This window comes from Amblyraja radiata, chromosome 26 (assembly GCF_010909765.2).
Source record: "Amblyraja radiata isolate CabotCenter1 chromosome 26, sAmbRad1.1.pri, whole genome shotgun sequence".
Lineage (NCBI taxonomy): Eukaryota > Metazoa > Chordata > Chondrichthyes > Rajiformes > Rajidae > Amblyraja > Amblyraja radiata.
Genome location: NC_045981.1, coordinates 8,716,791 through 8,735,759, shown reverse-complemented (window position 1 = coordinate 8,735,759; position 18,969 = coordinate 8,716,791). Strand labels below are relative to the sequence as shown.

General features: G+C 39.4%; 1 protein-coding gene across 1 annotated transcript in view; it reads left to right on the top strand.

Annotated features, from left to right (window-relative positions):
- psmd12 (proteasome 26S subunit, non-ATPase 12) overlaps nt 1-15,141 on the top strand; it is a 33,701-nt gene extending 18,560 nt beyond the window's left edge. The window contains exons 5-11 of the mRNA XM_033044151.1: nt 332-436; nt 4,671-4,820; nt 6,440-6,574; nt 10,915-11,027; nt 12,621-12,795; nt 13,293-13,370; nt 14,144-15,141. Coding sequence (XP_032900042.1) covers nt 332-436; nt 4,671-4,820; nt 6,440-6,574; nt 10,915-11,027; nt 12,621-12,795; nt 13,293-13,370; nt 14,144-14,353 — 966 coding nt within the window. The 3' untranslated portion in view covers nt 14,354-15,141. The remainder of the gene's footprint in view (nt 1-331; nt 437-4,670; nt 4,821-6,439; nt 6,575-10,914; nt 11,028-12,620; nt 12,796-13,292; nt 13,371-14,143) is intronic.
- Nucleotides 15,142-18,969: the final 3,828 nt, after the last annotated feature.

Here is an 18,969-nt window from a genome sequence, read left to right as displayed (position 1 = left end):
CTTCCCTCCCGTTCTCACTGTCTCCCACCTTCTCTCTTCCAGTACCTTAGGTGTAACAATCGTACTGTAGGACTTGTCGAGGAACGACTCCGTTTCTCGGACGAACCAGAGGTCATCCACTTGCTTCTCCAGTTCCCCAACACGGCCCTTCAGGAGCTCTACCTGGATGCACTTCTCGCATTTGTAGCAGCCAGAGGCACTAGCGGTGTCCTTGACCTCCCACATACTTGCTTTGTTTCTGAAGATTTTTTAAATGAATTTAAATAATCAAGTATAAAATCCAAATCCAAAATCGTGCTGTTACATTATTGCTATCAATTGCTTATTTCAGATCTATGTGGAAATTGAGCGTGCCCGGTTAACCAAACACTTGGCCATGATAAAGGAGGAAGCTGGAGAGCTGAAAGACGCTGCTGCCATTTTGCAGGAACTTCAGGTGAATGTCAATGATATCTAGGCAAGTAAAACGTGCGCGCTTTCACGATGAACGAGATTTTCTCAAAGTAATTGTGATCGTTTGAGTTGCTATCAAGTAAAATAAATCTAATAATATTGGCTGATGCACAAAAGCAAAAACATACGTTTTTTCACTCAATGTTATAATTTCAAGCTGTTTGAGTTTAGTTTTATAATTGAAAAACTTTGAGCAAAGTAAAGACAAAATATGAAATTCTATCAACATCAAATTATCTTAATGTTTGGAAGCACTGCAATTACCTGTCAATTTTGCAAACCAAGTTCATAAATTAAAAGAACATTTTACATTTTTTAGAGTATCTTTAATGTGGGGTAAATGTTCGCTTTTTACAGGAATGTAAAACAAAAGATTGACTCCAAGATACAAAAGTGGTATTAAGGAATATCTTTGTAATGGCCTGGTTGGGTTCAAATTTGCTTAAAGGAGGAAAATAAAATAAATCAGGAAGTTTAAGGCAGTAACTATGAATAGGGCCCTTGAGGATGAAGGCAAGGGTGTTCACATTTGATAATATTTAAGAGAACAAATTATAATATAGATATCTCAGAGTGTAGGTCTGGCGGAAGTTATATAAATATGAATTGGAAACCATAGGCAGATAGGCAGAGAAATAGGCTGGGTGTTAAAAACAAGAAAGTATCAAAACACAAGGAACTGCAGAGGCTGGAATCGTCAATACAATCCAACGTGTTGGAGTAACGCAGTAAGTCATTGCAACATCTGTGGAGGGAATGGACAGCATTGTTTCGGGTCAGGATTTTTTTCAGACTCTGGCTCGGTCGCAGACATCTTAGGCGATTAACTCCAAGCAAATAAGCCAATGAGCAGCCAAGTATTTTCAAATATTGTCTTGTGAAGATTTTATATTTTAATGCCTTTGCAAGATGTCTAGTATTGTTTTCTAAAGTCAGCTGATTAAGAGAGTGATAAAAAGAGTAATGGGAGGACTTTGATAAGGATGGTTTTGCTGTCAAAGCAAGGGTGGAAGCTTGAATAGAGCAATTCTAGTCAAGAGTTCCAAATTGAATGAGCCTGGTTTTGATGGCTATACATATTTAAGGACTTTAGGGAGAAAATAGAAGTTGGGGAAGACGTGGTAGTTTGGAAGAACGGAAAAGTCAAGGGTATTTTAATTTTGAGCAAACAGCTTTTCAGTCTCATGGCAGGGTTGTGTGTGAAGAGTGGCAGTCAAGATTAAAAACTGTGGGCAATATCCGTTAATATAAGGCCAAAATAAGAAGTTGGATAGTGGACAGTGAGAAAATAGTATCAAGAGAGTTGGAGATGTATCTGGGGGAAAAAAAAGAGCAACTGGAAAAAGATGGTATTTTGGATAAAGGTTGGCAAGAGCATTAGTTGTTTAGTCCAGTGGCCAAGGGAGTTGAAGGGAAGCAGACAAAATGTGTAGGAAGATACTGCAGATGCGGGTTTCACCGAAGATAGACACAAAAGACTGGAGTCACTCAGTTGAGGCTGCACTTTTACTTTCCTCCCAATACTTTTCACTATTATTCCCTTAGCCCACTGATTCACTTCCAACTATGTTAAACATAGACAAATATTAGGTTTTCCTTTGGCAAAATATAAATGTGTGGTTGTTTTGCTGTTAATGTGATTGACACATTTCCCTGGTCAGGTTAAAAAAAAACCTGCCAGAATGCCAAGGAAACTTAAGTGCTCTGCAGGGATAAAAGCCCTGTCCCATGCCACGAGTTAATTCCAAGATTTCTCCCGAGTTTGCCGTGATTCGAACTCAGAGATTTACGGTAATGGCCACTCGTCGGTACTCTGGGCTCTCGTGGACATTTTTCAACATGTTGAAAAATCTTCACGAGTCTTCCCGTGCTTACCTGTCGTTAGCGAGTCTTCCCGAGTACCTGCCGTTAGCGCTAAGAGACGTCCCTGAGCTCCGACGTACCTGCTACGTTCATTCTCCATGCTTACCACAAGTTTGATTTGTTTTAAACTCGGGAGAGCTCTTGGAATGAACTCGTACCGTGGGACAGGGCTATAAGGAATTAAGGAGACTAGAGCTGGGAATCATTGTCTCAAAATAAGGAGTAGGCCATTTAAGACTAAGATGTGGATACATTTTTTTCACACAAAGGATGTTGAATCTTTGGAACTCTACCGTGGAGGGCTGTGTAAGCTCATTCATTGTGTTTGTTTAAAACAGTTGTCGATGGTTTTGTTGGTATTGAGGAGATCTAGAAATATGAGCATAGTTCATTAAAATGGAGCTGAGGTAGATTAGCTATGGCAAAGTCATAGAGTTATACAGTACAGAAGTGGGTGCCTTGGCCCACCTTGTCCAACCAACCTTTTTACCCATCCACACTAAACCCATTTGCCCACATTACCACTTCCATTCTGTGCCTATCTAAATACATCAAAATATTTCTGTCTAAATATTTCTTAAGCATAGTGATTGTGTTTGGTTCCACCCCCTCTCTGGCAGCTATGGTCAGCTGTTCCACTGCTCCTAACTTGATGTTATGCTTGATTATCCTTTTGGGAACTTATCAGTTTGGAGATATAGGTATTCACAAGTATATAATAATAATAATAATAAATTTTATTTAATGGGCGCCTTTCAGACATCTCAAGGACACCTTACATAGTAATCGGAATAACATATGATCGGAATATAACAAGTAATAAAGACATCACAGAGACACAAATTAAAAACAGAATTCAATCCAAAAACAGAAAATCAAAAACACAGTGTGAAGAGAGAGCAGCGGCAGCCAAAGCGCGCCAGCGTTCACTCTCTCTTCACGGCAGCCATCTTGGACACAGACCTACAGGACTACAAATTAGACAAAAAAATCATCCCCCCACAATGGATACCACTGTGGGGGAAGGCACAATGTCCAGTCCACACCCCATGTTCACCCCAAAGTCAGGCCTATTGAGGCCACCGCAGTTGCCTCTACGGAGGCCCGATGTCCCTGGCCGTTCTCACCGGGTGGTCTTGCCCCGGCGTCGGGAGAGTCCTTTCAGCGGCTGGGCCACCTGGAACAGCCGCTTCCTGGTTTGGAGCTCCCAGGCTCCCAAAGAAAAAGTCGGCGCCGCCTCTCCGCACTGCCGCCTCTCCGCACTGCCGCCACTCCGCTCCGCAGACCTGCAGCCCGGAGATGTTGCACTCGGCGGTCCAGCGCGGCGACCCAGGCAAGGCGTCGCCCGCTCCACTCCGCTCCGCTCCAGCGCTTCAACGCTGTGCCGCCGCCGAGGTGCTGGGCGGTCCCCGCCAGGAAACGGCGCTCCAAGCCCGCTGGTAGGCCACGAGGACGGGTCGACGGGCAGCCCGGAGAAAAGGCTGCCACACCGACCAGGTAGGGACCTAGAAATAAAGTTTACACCTACCCCCCACATTAAAAAGACCATATCCCCTACAAACAAAAAACAGGACTCACTAAAAACTATTAAAAAAACGAATTTAAAACGGACGGCTGCTGGCTAGCAGCCGTTCACCAAGATGGCTCCTCCTCTAAGTATATAATAATAATAATAAATAATAAATTTTATTTTTGGGCGCCTTTCAAAAATCTCAAGGACACCTTACAGAGATTAACAAGAATAATAAAACATATAATCGGAATAAAATAAATAATAAAGACATCACCAAAACACAAATTAAAAACAGAATTCAATCCAAAGACAAAAAATCAAAAACACAATGTGAAGAGAGAGCAGCGGTGGCTAAAGCGCGCCAGCGTCCACTCTCCCTTCCGACAGCCATCTTGGACACAGGATGCTGGTGAAGCAGCAATGAAGGTACTGGCTCAGTGCCCCTGACTTTTGTCTTTGAACTCATAATCCTGTTCTTTCAACAGCAGCAATGAAATCTAAATTCAGTTAGCAATCTGAAATCTAAATTCAGCTAGTAATCCAGAATCTAAATTCAGTTAGTAATCTGGGAGAAAAAAAGTTGTGATTAGAAAAGTTTTGGTTGCCTGATTCACTAATGTCCATATCCAGACTGACCTTTTCGTGATTCAGGAATCATTCTTCCGCGCATTTGAAATGGGCAATAAATTTCAGCCCTATCAACAATGTCCAGATCTCAATAAACGATAAACACTAAAATCATGAGAATTGCTTCAAATGGATGTCTTGAAGAACAATTCAACTACCATGACATTTTATTAGGCTTTGTATTTTTAAATTGCCAATGTTCTTAAACCAACAGGTTGAAACTTACGGCTCAATGGAGAAGAAGGAGAAGGTTGAGTTTATCTTGGAACAAATGAGACTCTGCGTGGCTATAAAGGATTACATTCGAACACAAATCATCAGCAAAAAAATAAACACAAAGTTCTTCAAGGGGGAAAATACTGAGGTAGTTTTAAATTCTTTTCAGTCTTCCTGTAGTGACAATGCTGCAACCTAGCAGGAAACAGTTTTTAACATCCTTCTGAATGATGTTTGGTAACTACACTGATGTCAGTGACTGAGATTGATTTTAGGCATGTAATTTATTGGTAGTTATTCTCCATTGCATTTTACGAGAAGATTACTGTAATTTATCTTTCATCCACACTTCAAACATGCTCTGTTTTTGAGTAAATTAGTTTGTTTACCACATAGAAGTCTGCTGAGTCATATGCCCTACCACTAGTTGTGCCAGATTGCCAATAAATACTGTTTCTTATCATTTATGAATACATATTTTAAAACAATAATTTATCAGTGATTTTAAATAACCGTCGGGACTGATTTGCATATTTTGTTTTGAAAATTAATTTGGGTGTTGCCGTCATGGACAATTTTCTTGATTATTTGCCAGTCTATAAACTGCTGCATAAGAGTTCTGTATAAAGGGGATTGGTACGGTTTAAGTAAATATACTATTAAATGTAGATGATTAGTTAATGGGTAGAAGATAGTGTGAGGTATAAGCAGGTGATTTTCAGTTTGACAAATGTTTACGTGATAGGCCTTGGATATTACATTACAATCTATAATGACAAAGATGAAGGGACTGTACAATGCATCTAAATTTGCTGACAGTACAAAGATAGTTTTGGGGATTTCACAGAGTCTGGAATGGAATTTTGATCATTTAAGTGAAGGAACAAAGGTTGCATTGAGAGTGTAATGTTGGAAAGTGTCAGGTTATTGCCCCTGGCAGGAAAAATAGAAAACAGAATATTATTTAATGGTGTCAGCCTAAAAACATTATTATTCAGTGAGATGCGGCTGTGCTGGTACAAGAAATACTAGACTAGCATGCAGGTGCAAGTAATTGGTCAGGCAAACAGAATGTTGCCCTCAATTGCAAAGACAATGGAGTACAAGAGTTAGGGGGTTTAACTGTATCTGTACAGGCCATCAGTGAGATCATTTATGTTAGAAAGGAATGTTTATTTCTTGGAAGTGGTGCAGCAGAAGTTCACTCGATTTAGAGCCCTGGGAACTGTTCCCCATCTAAAGGAAGATATATCCTTTCTAATAGATATAAAGACGGTTATAGGGATCCAACCAGAGAATGGAGTTGAGGCTAAATGGATGCACTACAAGCTGAATGGGTTGCACGCTCGGCTCCTATTTCTTAATTCCAATTCTGTGGAATTGTTAGATGTGAATTAAATCTCGATGGGACCCAATAGTGAGGATAGAGAAATCGGAACATGTATAGCCACTTTTTCATGATATCAAGGAAGTTAAATAAAAACAGAAACTGTTAAATTCTTTGGATATCAGGTAATAACTGTGGAAGGAAATTGTCAATGGTCTAGGTCAATTACCAGTTGTCAAAAACTAACATTTGGTGTTTGTGATCTTTTCATCCTGCATTTTCTCAGGTTAAATTACTTTCATTTGATTATTTTCATGTTAGGCATGGTTTCTGTCTGACTAAAACATAAATCAATTGTTGCACAGATGATTAATACATAATGCACAGGACAATTATAACTTAACTTGGCCTACCGTAATCCAGATTGCCATCTTTTATAGGACTTGAAGTTAAAATACTACAACCTAATGATTCATGTTGACCAGCATGAAGGATCCTATTTGTCTATATGTAAACACTATCGTGCCATCTATGATACACCTTGTATCGAAGCTGATACCACAAAATGGCAACAGGTAAAGTTGATTACAAAGAATGATAAAGATTGAATGTTGCACTCTTCCTATTAATTCTTACATGATTTTTTTTAACCTTGGTTGATTGAACCTTGGAGGCCTATGAGCGTAAGAAGCTGCGTTACGCAGAGCTTGCAGCAGAGGCAACGCAGCGTGGCTGGAACACCAAAGTCTATCCAGTTGAAGTGGGATGCAGAGGATTTGTTGCGTCATCTACCATCAGACTGCTGAAGGAGCTTGGAATCCACGGTCAGGCTCTGCGGAAGACCATAAGATCACTCTCAGAGGCGGCTGAAAGAAGCAGCCGGTGGATTTGGCTCAAGCGGAAAGACCCATGCTGGGCCCCAAGTATTTCAGGGTGAATCTTTGGGACGGTTTGACACGGGACACGCGCTGAGGGCTGATCATCCTGCAGCGGGCCGCCCTTGTGGAGGGTGTATAGTGTTAAAAGGCCGAAACACCCAGCGATGCAAGGGTACACTACTGATGATGTGTCCTGTGCCCAACTGTCCTGAAGGTTACCCAGGCCAAGATATACGTATCCACTCCCCCCCCCCCCCCCCCCCCGCCCCCCCACCGATGTTGAGCGTCTACCACTCTCAACAATCAACGAATGTCGTGAAATGCTCCCCACCTATTGGCACAAGGGACTTCTTAACATCTTGTCCTGTGTATTTGATTCTTCTTATGAGCTCTAACTGTTAAATCCAAAATACAACTTCTTCAGAGGAACACTGGGGGACAAAAACCCACCTTTTATTTATTTACCTCTGTATTCCACAATTTGAGATTTGTAATAGAAAAAATCACATGTGGTTACACTGTCAGATTTTAATAAAGGCCATTTTAACACATTTTGGTTTCACCATGTAGAAATTACAGCAGTATTTATACATTGTCCCCTCATTTCTGGGCACCATAATGTTTGGGACACAGCAATGTCATGAAAATGAAAATAGTCTTGTTTAGTATTGTGTTGCATATCCTTTGCATGCAATGATTGCTTGAAGTCTGCGATTCATGGACATCACCAGTTGCTGGGTGTCTTCTCTGGTGATGCTCTGCCAGGCCTGTATTGCAGCCATCTTTAGCTTATGCTTGTTTTGGGGGCTAGTCCCCTTCAGTATATAAAAGGCATGCTCAATTGGGTTCAGATCGGGTGATTGACTTGGCCACTCAAGAATTGACCATTTTTTAGCTTTGAAAAACTCCTTTGTTGCTTTAGCAGTATGTTTGGGATCATTGTCTTGCTGTTGAATGAACTGCCGGCCAATGAGTTTTGAGGCATTTGTTTGAACTTGAGCTGATAGGATGTCTATACACTTCGGAATTCATTATGCTACTACCATTAGCAGTTGTATCATCAATGAAGATAAGTGAGCCAGTACCTTCAGCAGCCAAACATGCCAAGGCGATAACACCCCCACCACCCAACTATGTATAAACACAGCTGTGATTTCTACATGGTGAAACCAAAATGTGTAAAAATACCCTTTAATTAAAATCTGACAATGTGCAGTTTAACCACATGTGATTTTTTTTCTGTTACATATCTCAAATTGTGGAGTACAGAGGCAAATAAATAAATGATGGGTCTTTGTCCAAAACATTATGGATGGCACTGTGGATGAGTTATTTGTTATTAAACATTGTTGCTGGTGTGTAGGTGAGTGTTTTTGTCTGGGAGGAGTTGATAGAAGTGTGGGAGAAATGGTGTAAATGGATACTTGATGGTCAGCATGAATTTGGTCGACCAAAGGGCCTGTTTCCATGCTCAGTGACTCCAGGGTGCTATGATTTGTCAGGCAGCACAGTGGTACAGCTGATAGAATTACTACTTGAATGTGAGTGATCCAGGTTCAACCCTGACCTTCGTGAACATTGCACACCCTCCCTATGACAGCATGAGTTTCTGGTTTCAACATTTCAAAAATGTTTGGGTCGGTAGATTAACTGGATACACAAAATTGTCTTGAGTATATCAATAACCGGAAGAATCTGACGGGAGAAATTGGTGGAATCTTTGATGAGGAAATGGATGGGAATGTTGGGAGAATAGGTCATAATGAAACGTTAGAGGAAGAGTGATTTACAAATTGGCATATGCTACCTAGGCCAAATGTCCTTCTATGTTGTAAGGAAATGTGAAAAATATGCTTGCATTTTCTCAGTTTTAACTAAACCAGGAAAATATACTTATGTAACCAGAGACTTCTGGCATAATGCTAAAAACTGTTAGCAATATCCAGGGTCGAAATTTTTTGTATTTCTCTGTGAGAATATTGAAAGAGCCAAAGATATTGGCTGCATTGTCACAGAATCCAACAGTCAGTCTGTATAGAGGCCTTGTTGGCAAGGTTATCTAATAGCAAGCTGGACCTGAGATGGAGCTGTGTGCAAATTGTATAACATTTCTCAAATACAGTTTAAAGTGAGTAATTATGTAACAGTTTTTTGTGCTTTTGAATTTTTTCTCCAAACTTTTACCTTTTCATCTACAATTTAACTTGGTCTACAGTAATTTAAAATAAATCTCGACTCCACATGCTGCTACGGTTCTGCAAAGCTAGCAGTATGTTTGATGTTTAGTTGTTGAGTTAGAACTGTCCTAAGTGTATCCTTGAATTTATAGATTGATATCAAGATCAGGTAGTAATGTGTATTTCCATGCCTCAAATAGGATGTAACAAGATCGATAAATTAGGAAACACAATTTACATATAACATATAACATATAACAAATACAGCACGGAAACAGGCCATCTCGGCCCTACAAGTCCGTGCCGAACTTGTAGTCCATGCCGAACTTGTAATTTGTATTATGTGGGCTGCTGAATTGGTTAAAATATGACTTAGATCGGACTTTCGAGATTGACAAGCAGAAATAAAGCTGTCTTGCAACAATAAACACTCTGGGGGGAAAAGATTAGTTCCATGTAACCTCCCTGCGGTAATCAGATACAGTGCCCTCCATGATGTTTGGGACAAAGACCCATCTTTTAATTATTTGCCACTGTACTCCACAATTTGAGATTTGTAATTGGAAAAAACTCACATGTGGTTAAAGTGCACATTGTCAGATTTTATTAAAGGGTATTTTGATACATTTTGGTTTCACCATGTAGAAATTACAGCTGTGTTTATACAAATAAATAAATGATGGGTCTTTGCCCAAAACATTATAGAGGGCACTGTACCATTGTGTGTATATATAAGAATTGCTTCCATTGACACTTGTGCGATAATACACTATTAAACAATGTAACATACAGCTTTCAGTAATTTTTATCTTATAATAACAAAATATAAACAGCGATTAAGACCTTTGCCTTTGAAATATTTGCAGGAAAATTTTTTGTCATTGCGAGTCTGAAACTCTCCAGTTCCCAGCCTCCTTTTCCCCAAACCTTTCAAGGTTAAACCAGAGAGGTTAGAGAGTTGATTTGATAGAGGAATACAAAATTTTGCCAGTTTAATGGAGAGAATCCATTTCCTTTTGCAAAGGAGTGACAAAAGAACCTGGATCAATTATTCTTTATGCATTCAGTCGTCAAGGTCTACAATATACTGTGGCTGAATTCAATACATTTAACAAATATACTTAACAAAAATATTTCTGGGTTATTGGGAGGAAACCAAAGAAAGGGAGAGACAAAATTTAAAAAGCACTTCAAATTAAATTTGAAGGACAACATTTGCTTTCAATCCTGCTCACACCAGCAGTTAAAATGGCACAGATATCGGGAGAAAGAAAATGGAGAGGGTGTGGATGGAGTGAAAAAGACAAAGATTTCTTGTGACACATAAAATTTAGCATGTTTCGTTGTTCCAACCTGCTACTGTTAATTAGATTAAAGAAAGGAATAAGTCGCCTGGGAAATCAATGCATTTGGCTTTCATAAAATCTAATGTATTTATGAGTTGACTGTTTCAGAATTATGCTAGATCTTTATTCCTGTCTCACTGAAATAATGTTTCAATTTTCCTTTGGGATCTGTCCAAGAAGTTGCGTAATTTTCCGGGCTATTAAAAAGCATTAGTGAAGGAATGCAGAGTAGAAATTAATATATTTACTGCAGAAGAGCGGCTACTTATTATTCTTCGTGCACTTTAAGGTCATTTACTCTGTACACAGCAGTTTTATATGTCAAATGTTATGCAGTAAATAAGGATTCTTTTTCATTGATTTGAATATTGCATATTTCTCTATTGCTATAATTAGTAAACTAGTAGAATACTTCCCCCCAGGCTTGGTCTTTGTTTAATCTATGTTCATCTTGTGGGGATCTTTCTTCTCAATATCCCTTATTTTTATTAACCTTTTTACGTTTAACTTCAAGGCATTGAAGAGTGTTGTTCTCTACGTCATCCTGGCACCTTATGACAATGAACAATCTGATCTCGTCCATAGAATCAGCCAGGACAAAAAACTTGAAGAGCTACCTAAGTACAGGTACAAAAACTTTTTTTTTTTTTTTTTTAATTCCTATATATGCTTTTTCAATGTCATTTTGACTTCATTAATTTGTTTTCCTAATTGGAAAGTTTCCAAAAAAAATTTCAACAAGCGGCTCTGTAGCAAGGAACTTTTTTTACATCCTCAAAATCTTCAGAATCAGTAGAATACTTTGAAGTGCTGCCAGTGTCGAGGATACAGCCAATTTGTGAACGACAAGATCCCAAAGGCTGTGGTTGACCTGATAACTTTTTTTAATTACATTTTGCATTTACTAAATTCTGAGAAATCCTGAAAAAAAAATGTGGATAATTTAATGGGATTTTCCATGTTCATTTAAACAGACATTTTAGATCTTTGTTTTAATAAATCAGCTGAAAATGGCATCTCCAACAGTGCTAAACATGTTGAAGGTGCACTCTGCATCAAAGACCAAGTAAGATCATTCTCGTTTGAATCCGTTCATCCAGGAGGATGATTGGTTTCGAACAACTGCAATTAAAGAGATGAAGATCAACTATGATTTCTGCCTCTCATTTGGTATCCAACAGCTTCTGCTTTAGATGCATATTTGAATGCAGCTTGGACATGCAGTTGAACAGCATGCCAGTGTTTCTTGCTAAGACTTGCGCATGAAAAACAACCAATCCAACAGGGCACAGCAGAATTATTTTCTCATGAAATTGTTTTCCAGCAAAATATGAACAATTCCAAACTCTTTGGGGGAGAAAATTGGTGAGAGATATCATAAAAAGAAACCTCAGCACAATTTTTGTTTAACAAGTTGTTATTAATAAAGTGCAACGTGACTCAACAATATATTTCTGCCTTTACATTTCACTCTTCCTCTTCTCTCCTTATCTTACACCCTTGTCTCCTCTTTGCCTTGAGTCTTTATCACTTACTCCACTTATCTGCCAGTTAAAACATTGGTTTAAGTGGATCTGTAATTACTTCATATAAAAGCAGTTTAGAGGTTTTGCATTGAAATGTAAGCTCCATGTACTGTTTTAGCTGGCTTGATTCATAGTAATTATATACTATTTATAAAAATGATCTTATTTAATATAAACAATCTTTCGGCTGTAAATCCAAAATTTGAAAATAGTTCATTTTCTCTAGTTTTTGTGCTATAAGTGGCTTTTAGGTTATTACCAGCTTTTAGGCCAGGATTCACATTCCAATTGCCAGTATATAATTATTTAATGCATTGGGGGTGTTTTTTTTTAACATTGCTACTTGTGAAAGATGAAGACTGAAATTGGAGATTCCCATGTGCTTTATTCACACGTGCTGTATTTACTGGCAAAAAAACAGTGACAGCTCATTTGGAGGAAGGATATTGACCCAAAACACCGTCTGTACACTTCCCTCCATAGATGCTGCCTAACCTGCTGAATTCCTCCAGCATTTTCCTCAAGATTCCAGCACCTGTAGTCTATTCTGTCTGATGTATTTGCTGGCTGTGTAAGGAACTTGCAATTAGTTGACCAAGTAGATTGTAGATTTGAAATGCAGGACTACCTGATATTTGATTATGTAAAGTTAATTTCTGCAGTCCAAGAGCAACGTTACATTTTTGTATTGCAGGGATCTGCTGAAGCTCTTTACCACAATGGAACTAATGCGCTGGAACTCATTGGAGGAGGATTACAGTCAGGAATTGAGAGGAGAATTAGCAGAAAATGCATGCACAGATGTATTTTCCAACACTGAAGAAGGAAACAAAAGATGGAAAGATCTTAAAAACAGAGTAGTGGAACATGTATGTCTCATAATGTTTATACACAACATTCTCTCAATATCATTACAGGAGTTATGGCCATTCCTTTTTTACATCTCTCTCTGAAGCTGATCCTGACACCGAGGAGAATGTTATAATCATTAATATTTTTCTGTGTCATCAATTTTATTTTAAATTGTTGCACTATCTGCTGGGCTCAATTTGTAGGTAATGTTCATGGCTGACATGGTCCAAATCTACAGAATCGTGGATCTTGGTTTGCACCTTATTCCCTGTTCCTCATCCCTTGCAAAGTTGACGAGTTTGCAGACTGTGCTTGAGGCTTAGGTTTGCCAGCAATAATTGTCAAACTGTACCACAGCAAGCAAGGTCCAATAGAAAGCAAACAGGAACATTAAGTTGATTATCACTAACATTCCATTAAACGCTTTGCTGATGTAAGAAATGAGAGTTGACAAAGTGTAAGCCTCGTCCAAAGATCTTGCCAGGTACAAACAATTTCAATGTTGTTATTTTAGAATATTCGAATCATGGCAAAATATTACACACGGATCACAATGAAAAGAATGGCAGAGCTTCTCGATCTTTCCATAAATGTGAGTATCAAATCTTCTGTAATGTGCAAAGAGTTGTCAAGAATTAAGTTAAAAATGTTTAATTGTCATATGTCGCAACAATTAAATTCTTACCTGCTGCAGCATAACAGGCCTGCAAGCACAGTAATATTATAAATAGAAAATCAAAATTAATAACCCAAATACAAATGCAAAAATGCCCAAAGTCCTAAATGCAACCATAGAGAGTTCATAGTTGGGATTAGAGTTGTGTAGTGTTTAAGACCATGATGTTTGTTGAAAAGTTATTCCTGAACCTGGTAGTCACGGTTTTCAGATTCCTGTAACTTCTTCCTGATGGTGGGAGTGAAATTAGTGTGGCCAGTACCTCCTAAAGATCCATTTGACAGTGGGGAGTTCCATCTAGGATTTCAAGGAAGTATCATAGTTGCTCAATCATGAACCTTTCCATTTGCAATCACTGATATTTATTCATTGTTCCAATAACAGTACCCGTCTTCCCAAATTTGGAATGGGATTGGACAGAATATTTTGAGCTAGTAGCAGTAACATGAAATGAATAGTAACAATGATGGAAGGAAGTTAAGGAGTAAGAACATTATGTGGTAGGAGGGATTGGAAGGGGGGGCAGGATTCACACAACATAAACTATCATTTTTGTTGATGTATTATGAAAGAAGCCAAGTGACAACAGTAATTTTGTGAATGAAATCTAATTACTTTTTTTGTGAAGTATGCAAAGTGAGGAACTGTAAGCTTTTCACTTTTGATCTGCATGTATTATTGTTTTGCAGGAATCTGAAGAGTTTCTTTCTAATCTGGTGGTAAACAAGACCATCTATGCAAAAGTTGACAGGCTGGCTGGAATTATCAACTTCCAGAGACCCAAGGACCCCAACGATATTCTCAACGACTGGTCACACAAGCTGAACTCTCTGATGTCACTTGTGAACAAAACCACACACCTCATAGCCAAGGAGGAGATGATCCACAACCTTCAGTAAACAACGAGCATTAGTTGAAAAGACATTTCAATATATAAAATAATCCTTAATAACCATGCAAAAAAAAATAATTTACTTTTCCTGCTGAACCAAAAGCAGTTTCTGATGGTCTGGTGCATTGTGTCCACATGGTTAGGCACTGAAGGCTATGCTTTGATGGTGTCATTGATCTTTCTCTTTTTAAAGACATGTATAAAGTGGGGTTTGAATTTTGTGATATGTACTGTAAATGGAACAAAACACCAACTGAATATTGTCATGGAGGTGACTTTACAATTGAAAATTTCCATTGTTTTATATTACTTGGATCTTTCATTAAACTTAATTTAAAAAGTTACATATATCCTTTCCAGTCATTACTGTATCCTACCTCGCATTAATTTCATTTACATCAGAATGAATGTAAAACTGTAAATCCTTACATGGAGAAATGTTCCATGGTATTTTGCTATCTCTTCCTCTGATGGGTCTAAATATCTTTAATTTGTGTAATGATGCAGATAGAACACTGATGTGTTTGACCCCCCACTTGTGTAACAGGAAGTGTTGAAAGTAGATTGAAGCAGATAGCATCTGTGAAGAGCATAGTTGACATTTCTGATCTAACATTTCATCAAAACGACACACTCCCTTTCCCTCTCTCTTATGTATTTATACTGGCATTATAACATTGTTTTTTCCTCATTGAGAAAATGATAAAAAATATTCTGGAACCTCGTGACTTCCAAATTTTCCTTTTTAATGGCTCTGAATGGTGGTGATATATAAAGAGGGTCTGTTGTACATTTTATGTTTGTCGTGGTCGCTTTATAGTAATCAATCGGTCTGAATAAATTTCACAGAACAGTTGCCGTTCCTGTAAAGTGTGACAAAACCTGGGGTTTTAAACAGCTGCTTCCTTTTCAACAAACAATTGTTCCCATAGCAACCATGAAGCGGCAGAAATAAACGAACCAATTGCAGTTTTTCCGCTAATCTTGGCCCGTACACATTTCCTTTTGCTGTTCTCAAAATGTGTGTTTCTACAGCAAACAACAATGTGGTTGACATCCTTTGTGGCATATTAAGTTTGACTTGTTTATTTTCAGATCATAAATCTGTATTTAAAACAAAATTAAAATACCCCATTTTATGTGGAGTCAGTCGCACATCGAGCAATTGAGATAAATAACCACAATGTTAGCAAAGTTTGATAAATATCTGGGTTAAAGGAACTGGTGTTTCTTGATAAGGTGAGGTGTAAAAAAAAAGTTGGTTGTAGTTCAGGTGACGCACATACAATGGGGCAAATCACCTGTTTCTGAGCTGCACACCAGATGTACACCAGTCCTAGATTACCCAAGGGTTCCATTCCTGAGAACGGCCTGTTCTCCAAAGAAATGTCCATTTTCTAGAGTAACCCATATACTCTCCACATACACTTTCATAAATTATTTATCATAACACTCCACAATTAAACTAATGAAATCTATCTAGTCATGGAGTGATACAGTGTGGAAACAGTCCCTTTGGCCCAACTTGGCCACACTGGCCAACATGTCCCAGCTACACTAGTTTCACCTGTCTGTGTTTGGTCCATATCCCTCCCAACTTGTCCTATCCATGTACCTGTCCAACTGATTCTTAAATGTTGGGACAGTCCCAGCCTCAACTACCTCCTCTGGCAGCTTGTTCCATACACCCACCACCCTCTGTGTGAAAATGTAACCCCTCAGATTCCTATTAAATCTTTTGCCCTTCACCTTGAACCTATGTCCTCTGATCCTCGATTCTGTGCATCTACCCGATTTAAATCCATGTTCCACAGTACGAGTTCATTCCAAGAGCTCTCCCAAGTTTGCCCTGATTCGAACTTGGAGATTTACGGTAATGGCCACTCGTCGGTACTCGGGGCTCGTGGACATTTTTCAACGAGAAGTTGAAAAATGTTGGAAAATCTTCACAAGTCTTCCCGTGCTTACCTGCTGTTAGCGAGTCTTCGCAAGTACCTGCTGTTAGCGTTACGATCCGCTAAGAGACGTCCCCGAGCTCCGACCTACCCGCTACGTTCATTCTGCATGATTACCACGAGTTTGATTTTTTTTAAACTCGGGAGAGCTCTTGGAATGAACTCGTACCATGGGACAGAGCTTTAATTCCTCATGATTTTATACATCTCTATAAGATCGCCCCTCATCCTCCTGCGCTTCAAGGAATAGAGACCCGGTCTACTCAGCCTCTCCCTATAGCTCAGTCACTCTAGTCCTGGCAACATCCTCGTAAATCTTCTCTGAAGCCTTTCAAGCTTGACAATATCTTTCCAATAACATGGTGCCCAGAACTGAACATAATACTCTAAATGCAGTCTCACCAACGTCTTATACAACTGCAACATGACCTCTCAACTTCTATACTCAATACTCTGACTGATGAAGGCCAATGTGCCATAAACCTTTTTGACCACCTTATCTACCTGTGACTTGACCTTCCAGGAACCATGCACCTGCACTCCTAGCTCCTCAACATCCCCAGAAGCCGATTCCTTGAAGCCAATTTGCTATCCATTCAGTTATCTCTCCTTGGATCCCATGCAGTCGAACCTTCCAGAGCAGCCTACCATGTGGAACCTTGTTGAATAATAATAATAATAATGGATGGGATTTATATAGCGCCTTTCTAATACTCAAGGCGCTTTACATCGCATTATTCATTCACTCCTCAGTCACACTCGGTGGTGGTAAGCTACTTCTGTAGCCACAGCTGCCCTGGGGCAGACTGACGGAAGCGTGGCTGCCAATCTGCGCCTACGGCCCCTCCGACCACCACCAATCACTCACACACAGGCAAAGGTGGGTGAAGTGTCTTGCCCAAGGACACAACGACAGTATGCACTCCAAGCGGGATTCGAACCGGCTACCTTCTGGTTGCCAGCCGAACACTTAGCCCATTGTGCCATCTGCCTCACTAAAATCCATGTATACAACTTCCACAGCTCTGACCTCATCGACTTTTTGATCATTTCATCCAAAAACTCAATCAGATTTGTGAGAAACGACCTTCCACAAACAAAACCATGCTGACTATCACTAATCGCCAATCCAAATGTCTGTATAACCTATCCCTCAGAATACTCTAGTAACTTTCCAACTACAGATGTTAAGCTCACTGGCCTATAGTTCCCAGCATTTTCCATGCAGCCCTTCTTGAAAAGAGGCACAACATTTGCCACCCTCCAGTCTTCCGGTACCTCTCCTGTATTTAACGACGACTCGTCATTAATTAATTGCAAAAAATAATTCTTACTATCTTGAAAAATGTATGGGAGAATTTGCGGAAAGTGGGATTTCTGTAAATCAGGTAGTTCATAACCCAGGGAGTTCCTGTGTTTTGGATTTTGGAGATTTTCATTCTCACCAGTAAGTGGAACAGGGGAAGCATGTCCACACAATTTCTGCGGCTGTGGCTCTGTAAATATAATGTATAATCGAAAAAGTGGCCCTCTGGTTTTTTTTCCTCCATTCTTTTTGAACAGTCCAGCATATGAACAGGCTCTTCGGCCCACAATTAACAGTGCCATACACGATTAATCAAGTTAAATTACCCGCTGCCTGCAAATGACCCATATCCTTCCATTCCTTACATATCCATGTGCCAATCCAAAATCCTCTTAAATGCCACTTAAATGCCACCAATAGCGCTCTTGAGGTTTGCATGGCTTGATACCAACGCAGGGCGACTTCCTGCCTGTTCTAATTAGTCAGTACAGCCCAGCGCAGGGTGTAATGTACTACCAAAATCTCAGGTGCAGGTAAGGCAGTTGAAATAATTAAGGGATTGAACATTGGAAAGTAGACAATGCCAAAAAGGCATACTGTGGTGACCAAAAGCAAACACAGTATTCCTGATGAGGGAAGACCAGTGTTTTAGAATGGTACGGTATGAATTCACTGCATGGATACTCTATGCCTCTATTGACAAAGCCAGAACTGTGTATGCAATATTGACTGATTTCTTATCCTGCCACTGTCACTGAATTGTTATCATGTACCCCAAATAACGTGGACTGAATCCAAGATTTAAAGTCAAAGTATGGTCTCGAAAACAAAGATTTTTTTAGATACCTGCAATTAAGAGACTACTTTACAAAAGAGATAAGGCCAGAACTAGATGAAACTTCAAATAATGTGATCAAGGTGATTGTGGATGCATACAAACAGAAGGGGTCTCGGGTCATCTCTGCTTTCTACCAAGCTCTGGTGGGAAGCGGGGGAGAATCAACGCTCTACATAAAAACAAAATGGGAAGCAGAATTAAAGATTCAAATAACAGAAGAAGAATGGTATCAAATCTGTGAAACACAATGTTCATCCACAAGCTCACTAGTATGGAGAGAATTTTGCTGGAAGAATCTATCTCGCTTTTTTATAACACCCAAAATAAAAAGCAGACAACTTGCTGTCTAACAACACTGTTGGAGGCTGTGTGGGAGTACGGAGGCAGACCACTCGCATATTTTCTGGAACTGTGTAAAGATAAGGCCATACTGGGAAAATGTTAATGCAGCTGTAAAAAATATCTTGGGTTATAAAATTCCAAATACCTGCCCTGTGATGTATTAAAGATATTGTAAAAGTAGA